The sequence below is a fragment of the Macaca nemestrina genome, chromosome 3 (genome assembly GCF_043159975.1).
Source record: "Macaca nemestrina isolate mMacNem1 chromosome 3, mMacNem.hap1, whole genome shotgun sequence".
In the NCBI taxonomy this organism is placed as follows: domain Eukaryota; kingdom Metazoa; phylum Chordata; class Mammalia; order Primates; family Cercopithecidae; genus Macaca; species Macaca nemestrina.
This window is the reverse complement of record NC_092127.1, coordinates 20642998-20665832: the sequence shown is the minus strand read 5'-3', so window position 1 is coordinate 20665832 and position 22835 is coordinate 20642998. Positions and strand designations below refer to the sequence as shown.

The 22835-nt window shown below is 42.0% G+C and overlaps 1 protein-coding gene across 3 annotated transcripts in view; it reads right to left on the bottom strand.

Moving 5' to 3' along the window:
- Positions 1–22835, bottom strand: part of LOC105466698 (SH3 domain containing ring finger 1) — a 177280-nt gene that overhangs the window by 3538 nt on the left and 150907 nt on the right. For all 3 annotated transcript variants that reach the window (XM_011715794.3, XM_011715793.3, XM_011715796.3), the window contains 3 exons: positions 20220–20479; positions 18978–19339; positions 9587–9945 (listed from right to left, as the gene is read on the bottom strand). In XM_011715794.3, coding sequence (XP_011714096.1) covers positions 9587–9945; positions 18978–19339; positions 20220–20479 — 981 coding nt within the window. The remainder of the gene's footprint in view (positions 1–9586; positions 9946–18977; positions 19340–20219; positions 20480–22835) is intronic.

The following is a 22835-nucleotide window of genomic DNA, read 5'->3' as shown; positions in this document are numbered from 1 at the left end:
TGACCTGTGTGACCAATAAAATGTTATAGAAATGACAGTGGGTGATTTCTGAGGCTAGATCATAAAAAGCATTGTGGCTTCCACTTTGCTTTCTCTTGGATCAGTCACTCAGGAAAGCTGGCTGCCATGTTGTGAGGACACTCAGCATCTCTATGGAGAGGAACCACATGGTAAGGCACTGAGGCCTCTTTCCAAAAGTCTAAACTAACCAGAAAAAGTGATGTGAATAAGCCACCTTAGAAGTGGATCCTCCAGCCCCAGTCAGCATCAGCTCAGGCTGATGTCTTGACTACAATCTCAAGAAATACTCTAAGCCAGAACCAGCCAGATAAGCTGTTCCATAATTACGTGACCCACAGAAACTGTGAAATAATACATGCTTATTATTGTTTTAAGCCACTGAGTTTTGGGGGTAACTGGTTACATGGCAACAGATAACTAATAAATGCATCTTTCATTGTTTGATGCTAAGTAATGAGTAGTCAGTCATAAAGTTGATTTTGGGTTTCTACTTTCATTTGGTTCTCAAAGTCAGAAAATGAGTTTATAACCTCATGAGACCCACTGCTGACTGAAAGTGAAGAATGTTATGGCTTCAAAATGATAGGCAGAACAAATTCTACACAACTGTCCCCAAACTTCTGAAACCCATTACAGCCTGCTCCTTTCACCAATTCCCATTCCATAAAAACCAAAATCCATTTAAGAAAGACCACAGCAAGACTCCCAGACTATAACTAAAAAAACACATCTCTGCAAAGGGTAAGTGGCTGCTTGAACAACCTGAGCTCCTTTGGCACAGGGACCAAATTACTATCCAAGATATGAAGCAAAAGCACAGTACGGAAGTTGGCTTATATCTGAGAAAGGTTCAGCTCATTCAAACATGAATATTCATAGACCACAAGGCTGGGGTTTGATCAAGCATGGAATGAGGAAGGAAGCATGGCACTGTGGGAGAAACACTGGCCTAAGGATTGACACAGCCTTTAAGGTCAGTTAGAGCAGCTTAACTTTGGGCCAGTTATCTCAGCTCTCAGTCTGTTTCCTCATCTGTAGAATAGGACTGTAATGAGTTAAACAAGTATGATGCTCTTTGTACGGTGTCTGGCCAAGAGTTCTACCCTAAAATATTAGCTCCCATGATGATCATATGGCTTAGACAAGAGTAGGCAGAGGCCTGGCCCCTCAAGGAGCTGAAGGATGAGCCAGTCAGTTGCTGGACATCTCTAACAAGGAAACGAACTCAGGCCACAACCTAAAGCATTTCCTGAAAATGAAATCTGACAAACTTTAGATCGACACAGTTAGGGTTTTCGAATCCCTTCTTTGATATCTTTATTTTATTTTGAGACAGCCTTGCTTTGTTGCCCAGGCTGGTGTGCAGTGATGCAATCACAGCTCACTATAGCCTTGACCTCCCAGGCTTAACTGATCTTCCTACGTCAGCCTTCCAGCTGGGACTACAGGTGTGTGCCACCAAACCTGGCTAATCTTTTTACTTTTCATAGAGATGGCATCTCACTATATGGCCCAGGCTAGTCTTGAACTCCTGGGCTCAAGCAATCTTCCAGCCTCAGCCCCATAAATTGCTGGGATTACAGACATCAGCAGCTACACCTGGCCCTCTGACACCTTTATAAGCAAGACAAATAATTGCATCACGAATTTATCTGAAAGAAGGATCCAGATGACGTTTCTCAAGTCTAATGTCAACATGCTAAAAATCCATGGAAAAAGCAATGATGTAGATGCCATGTGGTGTAAGTTAAAAATTTAAGGCAAAGTTTTATAATTCTGGGAAAAAATGTGCAAGTGCCTCAGAACATACTCAGAGTAGATTTCTCATGAGATATATTCCCTACTTGTTCTCCGTGAGCTGCCTTAAAGGTGAAATGGAATAAAAATGGTTATTGAAAAACTTGAAGTGAATTAGATTAATATATGCATTTTATAAAATGCACTAAACCAATTTTGTAAAAAAAAAAATTTGAACTAGAACTGCTGCTGGGCTAAGAACATACTCTTCCTGCCAAGTTCCCAGCGGGAGCAAATTTTCATTGCTAAGTTTTATAAACCTCGGTGGGGGCGGGTGGAATGAGAAACTATGTGCATAATGGAAACTGTGACACAGTCTTGATCGTATGAAGACTACCAGGTGCAGGAGTAATAGACTCTACTTAGAAATCTTCCAGCTCAGGTCCTGATCTTGAGCCTTGTGAGGTGGTGTGCAGTTTTCTAATACAGATTTGTAAGGCCAAATACTGGGCATAACTGGCCAACTATTTCAGGCATTGAAAGGCTTTGCCAAGTAGAACATTTACAGACCAACCAACAGATGTGACACACAGCTGCAGAGGCCCTTTACATCTGCTGCTCCACCTTCTGCCTCACTCGGATTATGCTTTTCTCTATATGAACAGGGGTTTGGGGAAGTTCTGAACCTCAGGAGTCAATTAATACTCTCCTCTCCTATGACCTACATGGGACCTGCTGATCTACCTTCAAAATCTGCACCCCATCCACTCATCTTCATTGTCACTGTCACTATCCTGGTTGATGACCTCATTACCTTCCACCTGGTCAAATATCTTTTTTTTAAAACAATTTTTATTTATTTTTAAGATGGAGTTTTGCTCTTGTTGTCCAGGCTGGAGTACAATGGCATGATCTCGGCTCACTGCAACCTCTGCCTCCTGGGTTCAAGCGATTTTCCTGCCTCAGCCTCCTGAGTAGCTGGAATTACGGGCGTGTGCCACCACGCCCGACTAATTTTTGTATTTTTAATAGAGACAAGGTTTCAACATATTGGCCAGGCTGGTCTCTAACTCCTGACCTGGTGATCCACCTGCTTGGCCTCCCAAAATGCTGGGATTACAGGTGTAAGCCACTGTGCCCGGCATCCACCTGGTCAAATATCTACCTGTCTTTCTTGCTTCAAAGTCTCTTCCTGTCCCCAACCCAGTCTATGCAGCGCTCACATACTAATATTCTTAAGTGGCAACTCTATTTGCAGCTACCCACTGCCAAAAAATCATTAACAGCTTTACAACGCCTGTGAGCAAGGTTAATCCTCAGCCTGGTATGCGAAGCCCTTGGTGATCAGGCCTTAATCTCTTTTTACACAGCTGTAGCTACTATTATCACCACCAAAGTCCCAGACACTCCCCTAAGCCTGAACATGTCCCCTATACAGGGCCTTTACTTCCCCCACGCCATACCGTGGCTCATGCAGTTCCTTCCAGTGGGAATTTCCTTTGACATTATCTCTCCCATCCATACTCTATCATTCTCTCAAAGCCTGGCTCCAGTTCTCCCCTGTGAAATCTCCAGCCCCATGGCTGGAGGCAATTTCATGCCTGACTAAATCCCAGAGGCCTCCATGTATATGTCTTACGGCACTTAGCACAGTCTACATTGTATTATTACCATCTGTGTCCCTGTCTCGTTTATTCTACCAAACCATAAGCTGCTTGAAGGGTGAGATGATGCTAAATTCACTTTATATGCCTCATAGTACTTAGCATAGTACGTTTAATTCTTAATCAGCATGTCAAGTGGCAAAAAGAAAAGGCCTAATAGTATAGAAAAACTATTTCTTAAAATATACAAAGCTCCTTAAAAAGGAATGAAATTCTGACACGTGCTACAACAGGGATGAACCTTGCAAACGTTATGCTAAGTGAAATAAGCTGCATTCACAAAGAAGGACGACTATCTTATGATTCCACTTTTGAGGTGCCCAGAAGTCACTTATGAGGACAGCAAGTAGAAGGGTGGTTGGTTGCAGGGCCTGGAGGAGGGGGAATGAAGATTTAGTGCTTAATGAGTACAGATTCAGTTGAGGATGAGAAAAAGTTCTAGAAATGGATAGCAGTGAATGGTTGTATGACATGAATGTACTTAATGCCACTGAATTGTACACTTGAAAAAATAGTAAATTTTCATGTATACTTTACAATTAAATAAATAAGATATATGAATGAACAAAATTTTTTGTTTAAAAAAAAGGAAAAAAAAAAAAGAAAAGAAAAAAAGGAAAAATGTATAAAGCTGACTGGTACCTTGGTTGGAAAGCACCCTGTTCCCTTTGAACAAAGCACTGTGGAGGCATTACGGGGTGACCAGAGTGGCTCACAGACTGGTCCTGAATGACCTCTGCCTCTTGGTGCCTGTGTGACCTTAACTTTTGGCGATAACTGCCAAGGTAGAATTCAAGAAACAGAGTCTTGCAATATAAAGAAACTCCACACACTTCCAGTGCTATGGTATTTTAGCTTCCATCTGAATGGGCATTTGCAGTCTTTTATTAGTACACATTTCCTGCTTCCTTTATTTTTCTGGCCTCTCTGGTGTTCTCTGTAGTGCATACATTTTCATTTCTAATCGCCCCTGGTATAGCCCAAATTGGCTTCCATGTTGCTCTGGGAGGCACTCAGTCCATCACTCTGACCTGGGTGAGTAACCACTTACTGCTTTCTGCCAGTTGCCACAGCAATCTAATATTCAATTAAGTATTTCACTGGCAAAACCATACTAGTTCCCTTTGTAGCTTGCTCCAAGACCAAGTAAATTACGTCCATTGCTTCACCCAGTGGGTTCATTGTCAGTGATTCAAAGAAATTAATCATGCTGGTTAAGCCCAGCTGCCTTTCTGTAAATCTATCTCTATCCAATTTGTATGTTTCCAAGTGTTCTAGCTTAATCCCTGATCAAAGATCATACATAGGTTTTTTTTTTTTTTTTTTTTTTTTCAATTTAGGAGATAAGCTTATAGGTATGTGGTTCTCAGTTTAATTCCTAAATTTAAAAGTACACACAGATAAAGGTGACTTGCTGTGTCTCCCTGAACTCTTTATATATATATTTATTATTTTTCTTTGGAAGAAAAGTAAACCTGTCACATACTTTCTTTTATTTGCCATCCCTTCTGAAATATTTTCTTTCCACCTTCTCTTTGCAATTTCCTAATTATTTTTTCTCAATCCTTCTGAAATAGAGCCTAAAATATTTGTTCTATTATTTCTGCTGTCATCAATTATACATTTTCTGCCTCCAGGATATAGCGCTATTTCTTGCTTGTTTTCTTCAGTCTCTCTAACAAACACAGAAGAATCCTTTTGTTCCTCAGAGAATTCTTTCTGCTGACACCAAGACCTGTCAACACACTTCAAGGTTCATCCTTTCTTATTATGAGATTGCTTAAGTCTTTATATCACGTGGTTGCCTCTTTCCATTGACAGCACCGGCTGCCCCAGTCACATTCTTTTTTTTTTGAGATGGAGTCTCGCTCTGTCACCCAGGCTGGATGGAGTGCAGTGGTGCGATTGTGGCTCACTGCAACCTCTGCCTCCTGGGTTCAAGCATTTCTCTGCCTCAGCCTCCGGAGTAGCTGGGATTACAGGTGACTGCCACCACACCTGGCTATTTTTTTTGCATTTTTAGTAGAGAAAGGGTTTCACCATCTTGGCCAGGCTGGTCTTTAACTCCTGACCTCGTGATCCACCCACCTCGGCCTCCCAAAGTGCTGGGATTATAGGCGTGAGCCACCGTGCCTGGCACGTTCTTTTACTTTAGATATATGAGATAGGGTCATGGTCTGAGAGGAAATTTTATGCTTGTTCTCACTATAATCTGTAGATGAATTCTATCTCATAGTGTCGCAATAATATAAATTGAAAAATACTTCTATGAAATTCTATCAGTCGGTAGAATTTCTACCAAAAGAACCCTGGCCTCCTTCTGTATTTCGCCAGGGCAAGAGTTGTTGATGCTTGTATTGTAAATCAAGGATTATTCCTAGATCCTGAAATGTTTTCTCAATCATACTGATATAAAAGTTAATCTTTCCTTCATTTTCACCACTGAGCACTTTTTATTGTGTTGAAATAAATAATTTAAAATAAAAATGAAATTTATTGTGTTAAAATATGAAAACAAGTAATCCCTAAATTCTATACTTGGTGGCTTTTAATTAATCAAAAAATTTCATTCACAGTGAATAATATAACATTCTCCTATACGTTTCCACACATTTTTCCAGCTATTTTTACTGTGAGGCAGATCTAAGAATCCAAGGTAAATAACTACTATTACCATCACTGTATGAAAGCAAGGGCTATGGAAAGTTGGTCAGATTGGCTATTATATTTAATATTGCATCGAACATACAGATTATAAAAATATAAACTTGAGTAGAAACCTTCTCCAAAGACCCCTTTCCCACTTGTAAAAATTCAAATGGTTATACAAAAAAACCTGTCAAAGAATTCCAGCATGCCCGGGCCCATCTGTCCTGTCATTAAATTCTCTATGTTTCCTATCTGATGTGCATCCCCCGCCCCCTGAAACGCCATCACCTATGTGCACTAGCAATTCCTTCTTTTCAGATGAACTGAACAGCAGGAGCCTGCTGTTAGAAGGGAGCTCCTCTAAGAGGAAGGGACCGGAATGCAGAAGCCACAGAGACTGAGGACATCTGGCAACTGAAAAGGAACGCATTAGGGGGAGGGAGGCTGCAGTGCCCATGCCAGCGCCTAGGGAGAGTCTGGGCAAAGTGAACCATCACTCAAAAGAGTCACACAAATACCACAAATGAGAGGGAACACAGGACAGACGCCCTCAGGGCTTGAAGGAAAAACTGCAGATCAGTGCCTGGAGGGAGGGAGGGAGGCTTTGTGACCAAGAGAAAGCAAACAAGTAACTGGACCAACTCCAGGGACAGAAGGTGCTATCCCTGGAAAGCAGACCAATACAGCAGGAAAAAGGCTGACTCTCAGAATAAAAGATTCAGGGAATTCTGGACAAAATTTCAAAGCTTTACCAAGAGCACAACAGATGAGAGGAAAGATAAAATGATTTCATTTGTAGGGAGAGAACACTGTTTTAGGGTAATGGCTCATTTTAAAACTGGTTTTGCCGGGCGCGGTGGCTCACGCCTGTAATCCCAGCACTTTGGGAGGCCCAGACGGGCGGATCACGAGGTCAGGAGATCGAGACCATCCTGGCTAGCACGGTGAAACCCCATCTCTACTAAAAAATACAAAAAACTAGCCGGGCGAGGTGGCGGGCGCCTGTAGTCCCAGCTACTCGGGAGGCTGAGGCAGGAGAATGGCATAAACCTGGGAGGCGGAGCTTGCAGTGAGCTGAGATCCGGCCACTGCACTCCAGCCTGGGCGACAGAGCGAGACTCCGTCTCAAAAAAAAAAAAAAAAAAAACTGGTTTTATGTGGATTAGAACTATAGAAAATTATTGTACAGCACTATAAAAATAAATATCATAAATTGTGGCTGGGCTTGGTGGCTCACGCCTGTAATCCCAGCACTTTGAGAGGCCAAGGCAGGTGGATTGCCTGAGCTCAGGAGTTCGAGACCAGCCTGGCCAACATGGCAAAACCCCGTCTCTACTAAAAACACAAAAAATTAGCCAGGCATGGTGTGCGCCTACAATCACAGCTACTCGGGAGGCAGAGGCAGGAGAATCACTTGAACTCGGGAAGTGGAGGTTGCAATGAGCCGAGATTGCACCACTACACTCCAGCCTGGGCAACAGAGTGAGACTCTCCTTGCAAAAAAAAAAAAAAAAAAAAAAAAAAAATCATAAATTGTAAGCTTTGTATTTAATCTACATAGGTTTGAAATTTACCCTTTTCCATTTTTCCTAGTTTATTTTTAAGTAAAAAAGTGTGCCAAAAATATGAAAAAAAAAATAAATTGTAAGTTTTTTACTTAATCTACATAGGTTTGAAATTTACTCTTTTCCATTTTTCCTAGTTTATTTTTAAGTAAAAAAGTGTGCCAAAAATATGAATGCAGGCCTCAGGTTTTGGTGGATACAAATATACCTATGGCTTCATCTGAAATACAGAGGTAAAGTGAATTTAAGGCATTTAAAAACATAACACTTTATAGTAAGATTTCAAGTCAGCAACACAGAAAATGCTACCAAAAAGGCAATACCTCCACAAAGCAGATAATACTTAAGACAAATACTATATATTTATATGTGATATAAAAAGAGTCCACTATTTTGAGTATACTTCATGATGCTTTCCAATGTAAGGAATAGTCCTTCACTGTTGAGTTTAAATAATCCTAGTAGCTATTTGTCTCATTAAATATGTATTTTCTTTCCTAACACATTCCTAGAACCCCAGTGGGGTATCAAACAGAACTGCTCCCTTTTGTATAATTATTCAAGGTTGGCATCACTGAAACAGGGCTTATTACTCTGAGTGTAACTGAATCAAGTCACTTGGTCAGGAGGAGAGTCAGAACTGAGACTGAGAACTTAGCCATCCTCTTCTGGCTCAGGAAGAAGAAGAGAGTTCTTCACTAGGCATGGTGGCTCATGCCTGTAATCCCAGCACTTTGGAAGGCCAGGGAAGGAGAATGGCTTGAGTCCAGGAGTTCAAGACTAGCCTGGGCAACATGGGAGACCCCGTCTTTACAAAAAAATACAAAATAAAAAATTGCTGGGAATGGTGGCACAGGCTTGCGGTCCCAGCCACTCAGGAAGCTGAGGTGGGGGGATCACTTGAGCCCAGGATGTTGAGGCCACAGTGAGCTGTGATTGCACCACTGCACTGAAGCCTGTGCAACAGAGCAAGACCCTGTCTCAAAAAAAGAAGAGAGTTCTCTTAGCTGACAGAATTCTCTAATTCAAGCTTGTTCAACCTGTGGGCATGCAGTGCAACACAAATTCATAAACTTTCTTAAAATATTGTGAAATTTTTTTTGCGATTTTTTTTTTAGCTCATCAGCTATCATTAATGTTAGTGTGTGTATATATATATGTAATGTAAAATATTTTTAACAGTATCTATAAATATATGTGTATATATATATTTATTATTTTTATTTTTTTTTGAGATGGAGTCCTGCTCTGTCACCCAGGCTGGAGTGCAATGGCACAATCTCCATTCACCACAACCTCTGCCTCCCGGGTTCAAGTGATTCTCCTGCCTCAGCCTCCCAAGTAGCGGGGATTACAGGGACCCGCCACCACGTCTATTTCTTTGTATCTTAGTAGAGACAGGGTTTTACCATGTTGCTGGATTACAGGTGTGAGCCACCATGCCCGGTCATATGAGTATATTTTATATGTGGCCCAAGACAATTCTTCCTTCAGTGTGGCCCAGGGAGGCCAAATGATTGGACACACCTGCTCTAGTTGCTTCACAACTAGCAGGAAACAATGTAAACTTTTAATAAAAAAGGCAAAGGATTAAAAAAAAAAAGAGCGATTGCTGGCGATGGAATAGAAACGAGAAAGAAGTAAATCCATGAACAAGTTCCCAGTGATTGACAGTTTTTACCTGGACACAATTTTGGCATGGTAGAGTAGAGAAAATAAAGGAAAAGGAAGGCTGGGGACCAACCCATTAAGAAACATGGAAGGAAAAAGGAAAAAGGAAAACAGAGTATGTTGTGTCAAGTGGGAAAAAAAATTCAGTGCTTATTTTCATAAGCTCAGTTTCAAAAGTTAGGAAGATATGGCAAAACATCTTAAATATCACAATAAACGTTCCAGCCTAAAGCCTGTTGTTCATTTTTTAGTTTTTTCCTGGAACAAAGTTGAACTCACCTTTCACAAACAACAGGTCTAGACTCATTCAAGACAGGACCCAGGGAGGAACAGGCCTGGCGAGGAGGTGGAGCGATGGGGACGGCAGAATCCAGGGAACTTGCCTTCCTGTGAAAAGCATCCTGGGCCAGGGCTGCTCCTGCCACTGCAGTTGTGACCGGTCCATCCCCGTCCACAGGGCAAGAGCCTGCCCTGCCGTGGCCACCTCCTGGTGGCAGTTCGGGCCCCACTGCTCCCTGGAGAGGAAGCTCTGCACTGCCCAGCTCCACTTCTAGGGTTGGCGATGCTGGAGGAGACATGCGGGGCTTCCGTTTAGTGGAGGCGCCAGAAAGCAACTTCAACAAACCCTTTTTTTCTTTCTGGAAAAAAAAATGAGCCTTAGTTGGAGAATGACAGTACTATTGCTGGCGTAATCAAAATGGCCCTATAGTTCATTATTACTTTTTAATTTTTAATTTTAATTTTTGTGGGTACATAGTAGGTGTATGGGGCCTTATGGTTTCGATGTTTGGTTTGATCTTTTTACATTATTTCTGTTGATAATTGGTTATTCATAATCTGGCCACCAATTTGTGTGTGGTGCTAACCTGACCTTTTACTTCTCCTCCTTCTCCCTTTCTGCTAAATATATATTTTTTGTTTGGTTTTGGACATTCTGTTGAAGTAGGACAAACTGATAAAAAAGATGTAAGACAATAAAACTCACCAATTCACATCCTGGGTTTGGTAAAAGCATTAGTAGATATTTTAGGATAAAATGGAAATTTCAGATTATGGATTTAATTTCCTGAACGTCTGCCTATCCTATCTCTAATTGCTGTAAGACAGCTGACTGCATGCAGAATTAAATGTAAACATGACAGCACTTTATTCCACAGGCATGGACGTGAGCCTTATCGCTTACAGGCAGTGATCAGAGTTAAGAGTTAAACCACTTCTCACATGTCGCCACCTCGATTAAATGTAACAAGCCAATAAAACAGAAGTCAAACCACATTTCCCTTGCAAGTTCCTCCTTGATTAGACATCCATTTTAAGGAAAGCTTCGGTATACTTAGAAACAAGTTGATTTCTCCTTTCACAAGCAAATATACAAATAAGTGTGTTTTTTGTTTGTTTGTTTTTTCAACCATCACAATTCCACAGAAGCCATCTCTTGAATTTTTGTCTCTTTTGATACTTTCTATCTTTGGTCTGCTAGGAAAATCAGATGTCAAGAGATGGCTCCTTCATTCTGAAACCTTAAGCATGAATGTTCTTTCTGATGGCCAAGCTTAACATGATCCTTTTAAATTGTTTTACTAAGATGTCAACTACATCATTAAGTCCTCTGAATGGAAGCACTGCTTGAATGAACATGAAACACTTCATAGATAACTATTTCTTTAGAAAACCCTGTAGGCAAATTGGAATTATTAAGGCCCACTAACAGGGAAATAGAAATTATAAGGGACCTGCTGAGGAATTTTTCTTGGGAATAATAGCTTAGACTCAGTAAAAACTCCTTGGGAAAATGAATCTAAATCCCTAACAACATTGTTCCATTACAGACAGTATGACAGAAAAAAGGAGACAAAAGCAATAATTTATCAGACTATGAGGAAGAATCCCAGGAACAGTGCACCATAATCCCCAGTTACCTAATGCTGCTCAAGGACATGTGAGCCTGTGGGCTAGAAATGGGAAAACAGGATGGGAGTGGGTGCTAAAGTCATTTCTGTACTTGCTTGATCTGGGCTACAGATGAGCAGAGCCAGCTGATCCCCACCACCCTGCAACTCTCCCGGGTAGAGGATGATCCTTTTGCATTTCTCTTTATAGCCTGTCCTCAGCTGATCTTATGCGCTTTCGCTTCACTCATTCAATGCCACATTTTCTGTGGGGCTACTATGTGCATTCTAATGAATGTCCTCACAAACTTGGACTGCCTGCATAAGTGCAGTGACAGTGCTGTATATACCTCTGTATCTCACCCAGTGTTGAGTGCAGGGCCCTACACCCACTAAAGCTTAGAGGCTGAGAAAATACTGGAAGAGGATGAGACCAGTGAAAGGGAGGAAAAATATAGCTAGCGCCAGGCCTAAGGAAATAAAAGATATGTTGGATTCCCCAGATCCAGAGGCAATAAAGCCTTTCGATGAGCCTTTCAATAAAGCCTATGGTCAATGAAGTGGTCTGACTAAGCACCTGTCAATGCTGCTCCGTATTTGTTGTAGAGAGCCTGAGGTCTGGAAGTCCAAGGTATGACGTGCAAAAGAATAACGTCCAGTAGCTTCCGCTTCTAAGGTAGCAGTCAGCTGCGACTTCCAGCTATTCTTGCCATGATGTAAGAAAGCACACGCTAGTCCACGGACCCACAAAGGTCCAGTGAGAACGTCAAGTCCATTGATAAATTACAATCTCAGCAAGCCATAGCTAAAGCCATTTCTTAAAAGCTCAGTTCTGAGCACTCAGTAAAATATCAGATAACTCAATGGCACTCAGGGAACAGCCTCTGAAGTGATTAAGAAGAAAGATGACTTAATTCATCTAAAATGATTAAACACATTAAATACAGCTTGCTTTAATGACTTCTAAGGGATGTCTTATCATCATCAACTGATGCTGACTACCCACAGGGCAGAAGGCAGAGGATTAGGAATCATGGCAGGGCACAAGGGGTAAGGGGTGGGGGTGGTAATACAGAAAAGATGCTGTCCTAGTTCCAAGGAACCATGCTTTCAATGGCATATTCTGATTTTTTCTGTTAGCAGAATAATGTTCCACTTGAGAGAGATCATTTTGCAAACTCACTTAGCATCTACGAGCACCATTATTTTTTCAAAAACCAACAGCAGAAATGAAAACTAAATGAATTAATAAAGACTACATTCAGGCTGGGCATAGTGGCTCACACCTGTAATTCTAGCACTTTGGGAGGCTGAAGCAGGAGGATCACTTGAGCCCAGGAGTTCAAGATCAGCCTGGGCAATGTAGGAAAACCCTGCCTCTACAAAAATACAAAGAAAAAAGCCAGGTGTGGTGGTGCATGCCTGTGGTCCCACCTACTCAGGAGCCTGGGGTGGGAGGGAGGGTTGCTCGAGCCTGGAGGTGGAAGTTGCAGTGAGCTATGACATGCCACTGCACTCCAGCCTAGGTGATAGAGGGATACCCTGTAGCAAACAAAACAAAACAAAACAAAACAAAACAAAACAAAAAACACCTGGGGGAAGGAAGAAAAAATCATTTGAACAAAGAAAATCATCACTAGAGGCTGGGCACAGTGGCTTACACCTGTAATCCCAGCATTTTGGGAGGCCCAGGCAGGAGTATTGCTTGAGCCCAGGAGTTTGAGAGCCACCTGGGCAACACAGCAAGACCCCATCTCTACCAAAATAAAATGACCTAGGTATGGTGGCTCATGCCTTTAGTCCCAGCTGGGAGGGTCGCTTAAGACTGGGAGTTCAGGCTGCAGTGAGGTATGATTGCGCCACTGCACTCCAGCCTGGGTGACAGAATGAGACCTCGTTTAAAAAATTAATAATAAAGGAAGAAAGAAAAAGAATGATCAGTAGAGACTTCAAGAAAACTGTTCAGAAAATAAAATGAATATTTAAAAACCAGATAGGACCTCTGCATAAGAAAATCAAGAATAATAAGCCAGGTGCAGTGGTGTGAACCTGTAGTCCCAGTTACTTGGGAGGCTGAGGTGGAAGGACTGCTTGAATCCAGGAGTTCAAGACTAGCTTGGGCAACATGGTAAGACCCTATCTCTTAAAATAAACAAATAAATAAATGAAAAGAACAATAGGAAAGGTTCTAAAACACTGAAGAAAATCTGTGGTTGGCTTCTTAAGGGAGAATCATCAGGAATTTGGGGGTAGGGGATTTGAGACACTAAATGTTGACCTTGTGTGGCCCACCTGTAGGAAAGGTGGCTTTTAGGAATGGATCTAGGATATGGCAGAGTGCATGTTGACCAACACTCACTCCTGCTGACTCATATGGAATCAATGTCAGTGTCAGGTGAGACTTACAAAGCACCGCTGGAGATTTTGAAGTCATGGGTAGAAAATGGAAGCACTTGGGGTAGACATTGGCATCAGAGGTGGTTCCTCCTCTTTTTCTAAAGTAAGGTTAGAACTTAGAGAACTTAAGAACAATTACACAACTGTACTAATCAAAAATATTTTTTTCAGGCCAGGCGCAGTGGCTCATGCCTGTAATCCCAACACTTTGGGAGGCCAAGGCAGGGGGATCACTTGAGGCCAGGAGTTCAAGACCACCAACATGGTGAAGCCCTGTCTCTACTAAAAACACGAAAGTTAGCTGCGAGTGGAGGTGCATGCCTGTTGTCCCACCTACTTGGGAGGCTGAGGTGGTAAAATTACTTGAACCCGGGAGGCAGAGGTTGCAGTGAGTCGAGATCACACCACGGCACTCCAGCCTGGGAGATCTAGTTCTGTCACCCAGGCTGGAGGGCAGTGGCATTAACGTAGCTCACTGCAGCCTTGACCTCCAGGGTTAAAGCCATCCTCCCACCTCAGCCTCCTAAGTAGCTAGGACTACAGGCACATATCACCATGCCCAGCTAATTAAAAATAATTTTTTTTTTTTTGGTAGAGATAGGGTTTTGCTAAATTGCTGAGGGTGATCTTGTACTTCCGGCCTCAAGTGATCCGCCCACCTTGGTCTCCCAAACTTTTGGGATTATAGGTGTGAGCCACTGTGCCCAGCCTTAATCTTTTTATAACAACAAAACCCAATAAAACATATATACATATACATAAGTATCTCTTAAAGATTTGGAAACGCATTTTCCTGGAGATTAGTTGATCAAATAATGAAGGCTTTGAACTGAGTAGGAAGTTAGAAATATGTCCAGATAAAGTTATACGGATGACTGTGGAAAATATTAGGGATCTCATAGAAGGAAGAATAACAATGGTAGAAAAGGTCTAGGATTTCGAACAAGAGAGAACTGAGATGAAACAGAGTTTCAGATGCCTGTTTATCAAACCACAGAGTACAGACACCAAAGTTAGCTAGAGATTTTAACACAAGGACAAAAACGCAGTGTCCAGAGATCCCTGAGACTTTGTGCAACAGGACTTCCAAATAAAATACTAAAATACTATTCCGAAGAGTAGCCGGTTAGAAGAGAAGCTGCGTCAGTCCCATCTGCACATTATAAAATTATATTTCTCTGTGGAACAGCAGCAGTAGCCCGCTGCAGAGCAGCTGGGTACAGAGAACAGGAGGGGCAGTAGGCACACTATCATGTGGGGGATGCACCATGCATTGCTGATAGGTTTAAGTAAATGGATGACGATGCTCACAGTATGATGAGGAAAGAGAAATAATGAGGACGTTATCAAATACCTAGATATCTGCTGTAAGTCTCAACTAAAACTAGGATCTCTAACACAGTTTTTCCTTGCTGACAGTTTAATCTCACAGAAAGTTGAGCAAACTGCAACTTTGGATCTAATTCTGATCAACTAGAGGGAGGGCAGAAACCAGAGAGAGGTGGAGATGTTCTGCTGATGAAGCAGAAGTATCGAGAACTTGGAATAAAGCATGGAAAAAGAGGCTGGTAATAGTCAGGTTTGAACTTTATAGTTTAAAAGAATTGATTTTTAAATGTTCAAAGAAAATATATGCATGACCTGAAACTCAAAAGGGAAGATGCTTCAAGAGGAATAGGAAGGCTCTCAAAAATGAAATTCTAACCATACAATTGCAAATCATCCCTGCAGATGAAAACATAGAGGCATCTAAAGGTACTGATGTGATCTCCCAGGGAGCAGCCTAATGGCTCAAATTTTTAAAGGGCACGTACAAAAAGATCAAGAGAAGAGCCCATAACAAAGAACATAACGTGGCCCATAGCAATTCAAGAAGGCTTAAAGATCAGAATGAGCTTAAACTTGCAAAAATGCTAAAGACAAAAAAAATTTTTTTAAGAGCTCTTTTAAAGTTATGTTTGAAACAAGAAGAACAAGAAAGACACAGACCTGCTGTGGAGGATGGTGGTTCTTGGATGGCAAGAAGAAAGGGAAGGATAATCTTTAGACTGGAAGGGAAGAACAAACTTTGACAAGAGGGAAATGAGTGAAGAGTTGGGATTTAGAGATCAAATGACTACTCTTAACAGGCTGAATTCACTCCAGTGTACAGAGAAAAATAGCAGCAGAAATGCAACCAATAACCTTTGATAGTCTGGTGAATCTGGAATGAGGGTCAACTGAATAGGCAAGAAAGGGCACGTGCAAGTCCCAATTTTCTTTTTTTTTCCCCGAGACAGAGTCTCACTCTGTTGCCCAGGCTGGAGTGCAGTGGTGTGATCTTGGCTCACTGCAACCTCTGACTCCCTGGTTCAAGCGATTCTCCAGCCTCAGCCTCCTGAGTAGCTGGGATTACAGGCATGTGCCACCATGCCCAGCTAATTTTTGTATTTTTAGTAGAGACAGGGTTTCACTGTGTTGGCCAGGCTGGTCTCAAACTCCTGACCTTGGCTTCCCAAAGGGCTGGGATTACAGGTGTGAGCCACCACGCCCGGCCCCAATTTTCAAACACATGACAACAAAGCACTTTGCAGACCATCTGGGAAATTCTAAAAGAGTATTAAACAAAAGATTTATGAACATTTAGAAAGGGAAATAAAACTCTTCCAGGAGATACCCGCTAACAATAAGTCACTGCAGAAATGATGGGGCAATGGGGAGAACTCTGTGGATGGGAGGATGATGTAAAAAGGATGATGTAAAATCAATGTGGCATCTGGTGACTTCTCCCAGGACATCCTTGTAGATATGATGGAGAAACGTATATAAAGACACTCTAGTCATGAAGATTCATGATTAAGTGACAAGAATCATGGAATTCCTAAATTTATATCAACTAGAAGTCTCTTTAGTGGATTTGGAACATTAAATGAGGTAGGAGAGTTCATAAGGGAAAACTTGAAATCTGTGATATGGGGACTAGGTAAATAAAACTTCAAGAGTATAGCATTAGAGAAAAGACACAAGGGGACAAACCTGCAAATACCTCAGGGCACCATGTAGAAAGGAGATCTGCATTTTCTATGTGGGCCCTCAAAATAAAGAACAATGGTTGGAAGGTTGAGTTGAGTTACAGCTGACTGAAGATGGCACAGGGCAGTCTTGGCCTAGGGCACTGCTTGGTCAATAGGGCACGCACCCAGGCAGAAGCCATGGCCGTTTGTCAGGGAAGGGTGCTCCACAGGATGACCAGTAAGGACCTGTACTAGATGGTGCTGTAACAGGTTAACTCAAACTTTGTGGTAAAAATCCGGTCCTAAAATCAAGGTGTTGGCAGGGCTGGTTCCTTTTGGAAGCCGCTGGGGAAGAATCTGTTCCCTTGTTTTTTCCAGATTCTAGAGGCTTCCTGTATTCCTTGGCCTGTGGCCTCATTTTCCTATCATTCCTACCTCTGCTTCACCATCACGTCTCCTTCTCTGGCCCCGAGCTTCCTGCCTCCCTTTTAAGAACATCCTTGTGTTTACATTGGGCCCACCTGGATAATTCAGGATAACCCCCTTGTCAAAGGGCTCTTAATTTAATAACACCTGCAAGGTCCTTGTGGCCATGTAATGAAACATCTTTAAAGGTTCCAGGGATCAGGAGGTGGACATCCTTGGGGAGTCACTATTCTGTCTATCACAAGGACCTTTAAAGCCTCAGAGGTTAAGTGAATTCTACATTGGAAGGGCCCAGCTGAAGAGTCCCTGTTCTTATCAGTGGCACAGGCTCTGAGACACATTGTCCCCAAGCCTTAAAATCTAAACCGTAAAAATAATTATTTATAAGTATATTAACAAAGTTGAACATATTGGCTTGAGTGCAAGTTTAATGTAGTTAATTATAAACACTGAACAGATACCAATCTTTTTCAAAAACTCTCATGTTAACCCAACAATTAAATATTAACTTTTTAGTAGGCCATAAAGTTTATTTCCTTATAAACCGCTATTTACAGGCTCCCTTAACCATTTAAATAGAATGACATACATTACCACTTAACCAGGTGGCCAAAAGTCTATGATCACCCTCCCTCAAACTTCCCAGAACTGGTATAGAGCTTCAGGGGAAATGTGTAAAATATTGAGGAAAAAGTAATGATGACAATAAAATTATCCAGATCTGTTACCATCTCTTCTTTTTCTTTTTACATTTAACCACTCTCAATTTCTCTTACCTCCAATCACCTGTCTCTAAACCCAACCGTAGGTTATTCTTTCCAATATAACTTTTCATCTATATTTTCTTTAAAATTCAGCCCCAAATGAGACATTAAAAAAAAAAAAACAACCTATGGATTTAGAAAATAATGTTTCCTTATATTTCATGTCTTACCTCTCAAGGAACCATGCTGCTTAAGGTCAGATGTACTGGGCCATGGACCAGTACTAGCCTGTGGCCTGTTAGGGACCAGGCTGCACGGCAGGGGGTGAGCGGCAGGTGAGCGAGTGCGGCTTCATCTGTACTTACAGCTGCTCCCCATCACTCGCATTACTGCCTGAGCTCCGCCTCCTGTCAGATCAGCAGGGGCATTAGATTCTCACAGGAGCATGAACCCTGTTGTGAACTGCACATGCGAGGGATGTAGCCTGCACACTCCTTATGAGAATCTAATGCCTGACGATCTGTCACCGTCTACCATCACGCCCAGGTGGGACCACGTAGTTGCAAGAAAACAAACTCAGGACTCCCACTAATTCTACATTATGGTGAATTGTATTTCATTATATAGTACAGTATAATAATAATAGAAATAAAGTGCACACTTAATGTAATGAGCTTGAATCACTCTGAAACCATTTCCCCGCGACCACCCCTGGGTCCATGGAAAAACAGTCTTCAACAAAACTGGTCTATGGTGCCCAAAAGGTTGGGGACCACTGCTATAGATAAAATAAATCCATAAATAACACTTTTGATCAACAGTTTCATCCCCCTCACATATATATATTTTTACCAGAACTCTTACCAAGCAAGACTCACTGAGCAGGAAGACTTGAGGACGGCAAAATGATGAAAGAATGAGTAACTAAAGGCAAAAGGAAATTCCTCCACAAGACTAAGCTGCACATGGAGGAGTGACTAAGTGTCATTCACTGTGGTCCTTCTAACCTGCAGCACAGGGCGTGGCAACTAGTGGGTGTTTAAACACAGAGAAACATGAGCTCCAGATAAGAGGATGGGTGGTGCCTGCGTTTCTTCCCCACTCTACTCCTAGCACCTGGCATAGTGACTCACACGTGGGGAGCACCTGAGGGTTTGTTGAACAATGACTCTTCTCATTAGCTAAAAATGACAGACACAACATAAGGAAAAAAACTGGGAAGTAAGTAAAGCAGAGAAACAGTAAGTAAGTAAGGTCTTACTTTGCCATCCTTGTCTGGTTTGGTTGCTGAACTGTTCCCACAAGCTGATGAAGCACTGTCAGGAGACGTGGGGAGTCCAGGGAGAACAGTCACTATCCGGCCACTGGGCTCAGCCTCCAGAGAAGCACTGGTGATGCTCTGGGAGGTCAGCGGAGCAGCTGCTGCACAGGCCAGAGGGGCACTGGCTCGACTGATACTGATGGCAGCAGTGTGCGTGGCTGAGCTTGGCATCGGAGGCGCAGGTTGTGGGGAGGCCAGCGAGTGATGGGGCAGGCCCACAGATGCAGGGCCGAGGCCGGTGGCATTCTGTACCTGGATGGGTGTCACTGCTGCCGTGGGGCGCTCCTGGTTGTGCGCTGCAACTAGTAGATGGAAAGAGGGAACACAGCAAAATTCAACTATCTAATAGATGCTGCTCACCAAAACATGAGTCATTTCACTGCATCAGACCATGATAAAAGGCTGCTACTGTATTTATTACAATAAAGATAGGATGGATGGTAGCCAAAAAGCACTTAATCTTAGCTGGATTCCTAGACACTATCTATTGTCCTTCCAGGTCAGTCCTTGAGTCTACTGAGTGCCTGGAAGCTCAGTTCTTTTACTTAGGAGACAGCCCCTCCACAGTGTTAGCCACACTGAGCCAGTTTTTGATGGCATTCTACAGTGTCAAGCCATGTCTCCCTCTAGTCCTTTTCCTATTATTCATTCCCTTTTCTTATTAATCATTTTCCTTCTTTATGTTTTTCTGATAGAGCTCGCAAACCCTTAGTTTACCCCTCATCCCATTAGTTACCCGAGACTCTTGGGAAGGTTTTCAGTGCTACAGAACTATGAAAGCTGTTTAAGATTCCATAGGATCCAAAGTAGACTTGTGCTTAAGTTAATCAGAAATAATCAGCACACTCGTTAGTAGAGTATCACACAATGTCACATGAATGGTAGTAGTGAGATTTGAAGTCATAAGATTTCAACTATAGAGGTCAAAATTTCAAGTACTATTGACATTCTTAGGATCAGCCTAATTTCTTTCAGATTTTAGATTTACCCATCAGGTTTGAAGTAATATGCAGGACACGCTTAGCCCAAATAAATAGATACAAGGTTCCACTGAGTAGACTGTGCCTAATGTTGTTCATTATTTTAATTACATCTACATTTCTCAACATCTGTTATAAAAGATCTACTATTAGGCAGGTAAGCCTTTTATCCTGGTATGTTCTGTCCTGGGTTCCTCCTTACCTGTCCTCACAGCATTGCGGGCCTGGTTGACTGTCATTTGCCCAGTCATGTGCAACAAGACCTTGGCCTGAGGACTTGTCTGGATGTGAGCTGCTGATACCACAGCCGTGGGGACAACACTGGGACTCCCAGCCACACCATTTCCCTGGAGCTTCTGGGCAGGCCCTCCTGCCGTGGAAGGACTGACCATGGTCACCCCCCGACTAGTCTGGCCAGCTGTAGACATAGGGACTTTAGCTTGGGAAGCATTTGTCACCGCCCTGCCAAAACAGAAACATAAATGGAAAGTCCGATCCATCAGCAAAATGAGGGAAAGAACAATTAAACACAAGAAAAATGACTCAGAGCTTTAAACACAGAACATTTTAAAAAATGAATGAATTATTTTTATAAAGTTTAAGAATAGAAAATTCAAAGTAACGATGGCTCTGAGACAGAGAAAGGTCTTGAAATATATTCTGAATCACCAGAAACCACACGTCATACTCTGCTCAAGAATATACAGTTACTGCGTTCAGCTTTCCATAACAAGACCAAATATCTCTGCTGACTTTCAAGGCCCTGGATTCTCCCACTTCATCTACAGAGCAAGCTAGGATCATTCCCTGACTATATTCCCATTTCCACATCTTTGCTCCTGTCTCCTGGCTTCCTACTTGCCTCCAGCTCCACATCACACATGTGCCCGTGTACATGCATGCACACATATACACGCACTAGTGGAATGTCCTTTCCGTCTTCTCTTGACATATCGTAATCTCATTTATGTTTCAAGACCCAGCACGAACGCTGTCAGTTCAAGAAGCCTTGCCTCAGATTCAGGTTTAATATCTTACGATTCTATTGTTTCACGTGGATTTCTTCTTTCATCCTGTTTCTAAACTCCACAATTGTTTATGCTTTGGTCCTTGATTACAAAATGTGGTATGTTATTATTATTACTATTTTTTGAGACAGAGTCTCACTCTGTTGCCCAAGCTGGAGTGGAGTGGCGCACTCTCGGCTTACCCCTCTGTCTCCCAGGTTCAAGTGATTCTCCTGTCTAAGCCTCCCAAGTAGCTAGGAGTACAGGCATGCGCCACCATGCCCTGCTACTTTCTTCTGTTCTTAGTAGAGGTGGGGTTTCCCTATGTTGACCAGGCTAGTCTCGAATTCCAGACCTCAGGTGATCCGCCCACCTCACCCTCCCAAAGTGCTGGGATTACAGGTGTAAGCCAATGCACCTGGCCGGTGTATTTATTTTTTAATAAATTCTTTATCAAATACTGCTGACTTGGTAAGTTCCTTGAAGGCAGGGCCAGTGCGACATAACTCTTCTGTATTCATCCTGTATTTGCACATGTACCGGGTTATAGCCAACTTTAAACATCTATTTACTCACTGAATGTAATTAAGCTCAGTGTAGTTTTGTGTAATGTATTTTTTTCATATTCCAAATTCATTTAAATAACAATTCTGTATATAGTAACTTTCTACTAAGAAAACACTTCCTTAACTTGAACATCCTTATTATTTACTGTGAATGACAGAATTTACTGTAAGCACATGTTCCTCTAGAGTTAAACAAGCAGAGAGACTTTTTTTTTTTCCCCCTTGAGATGGAGTCTTGCTCTGCCGCCCAGGCTGGACTGAGTGGCGTGATCTCGGTTCACTGCAGCCTCTGCCTCCAGGTTCAAGTGATTCTTCTGCCTCAACCTCCAAAGTAGCTGGGTCTATAGGCACAGGCCACCATTCCCCGCTAATATTTGTTTTTTTGTTTGTTTGTTTGTTTGTTTGTTTTTAGTAGAGATGGGGTTTCACCTTGTTGGTCAGGCCTGAAGTGATCAACTCCTTACCTCAATGATCCGCCTACCTTGGCCTCCAGAAGTGCTGGGATTACAGGTGTGAGCCACTGCACCCGGCTATACAAGCAGAGAGACTTCTAATAACTGGTTTTTGACAAAAATTTTTAATAAAAAGTATTTTATAAAAATGTTTTCCTTCATTCACTTTATTTTTTTTGTTATTTGTCGCATTTCTCTTATCTATTATTATCATTATTTTGCACCAGGGAGGTTCTATCTGCCATTTTCTGGATGGGATGGATTCTGAATGTAGATTTTAACATACACATAAAACAATGTTTATATTGATTAAAAATTTGCAAGTCAAATTAAAGTTAACATTCTGTCACCATCTGCAACAATAGTGATTTTCATTTGATTAGGCTGCTGGCCAACCTATAAATCAAGGCCAACAGCTGACAAACATGTCAGTTCATTAAGCTGTTTGTTTAAAATCAGGGGGTTTGAGGAATGATTTAATGCAGTTAAACCTGGACTGTATATTAAATGTCTGGTGGTCAAAAACTACGGCTCCCCCAGTGTTGATTTCATTACAGGTCATTTAATTCTATTTCCAAGGCTTCTTCCCTGAGTGACCAAAAGTTGAACTATCTTTACATGAAATGTATAAATTTTTGCATATCTAAAGCTTCTGTTATTCTGTAACAGGGTTTCTCAACCTCAGTGACATTTTAGGCCAGATTATGATTATTTTTTGTGGGAGGCTGTCCTATGTATAGGACGTTTCACTCTTAGCCTCTATCCACTAAAGCCAGTAGCACCCCCAACCTCC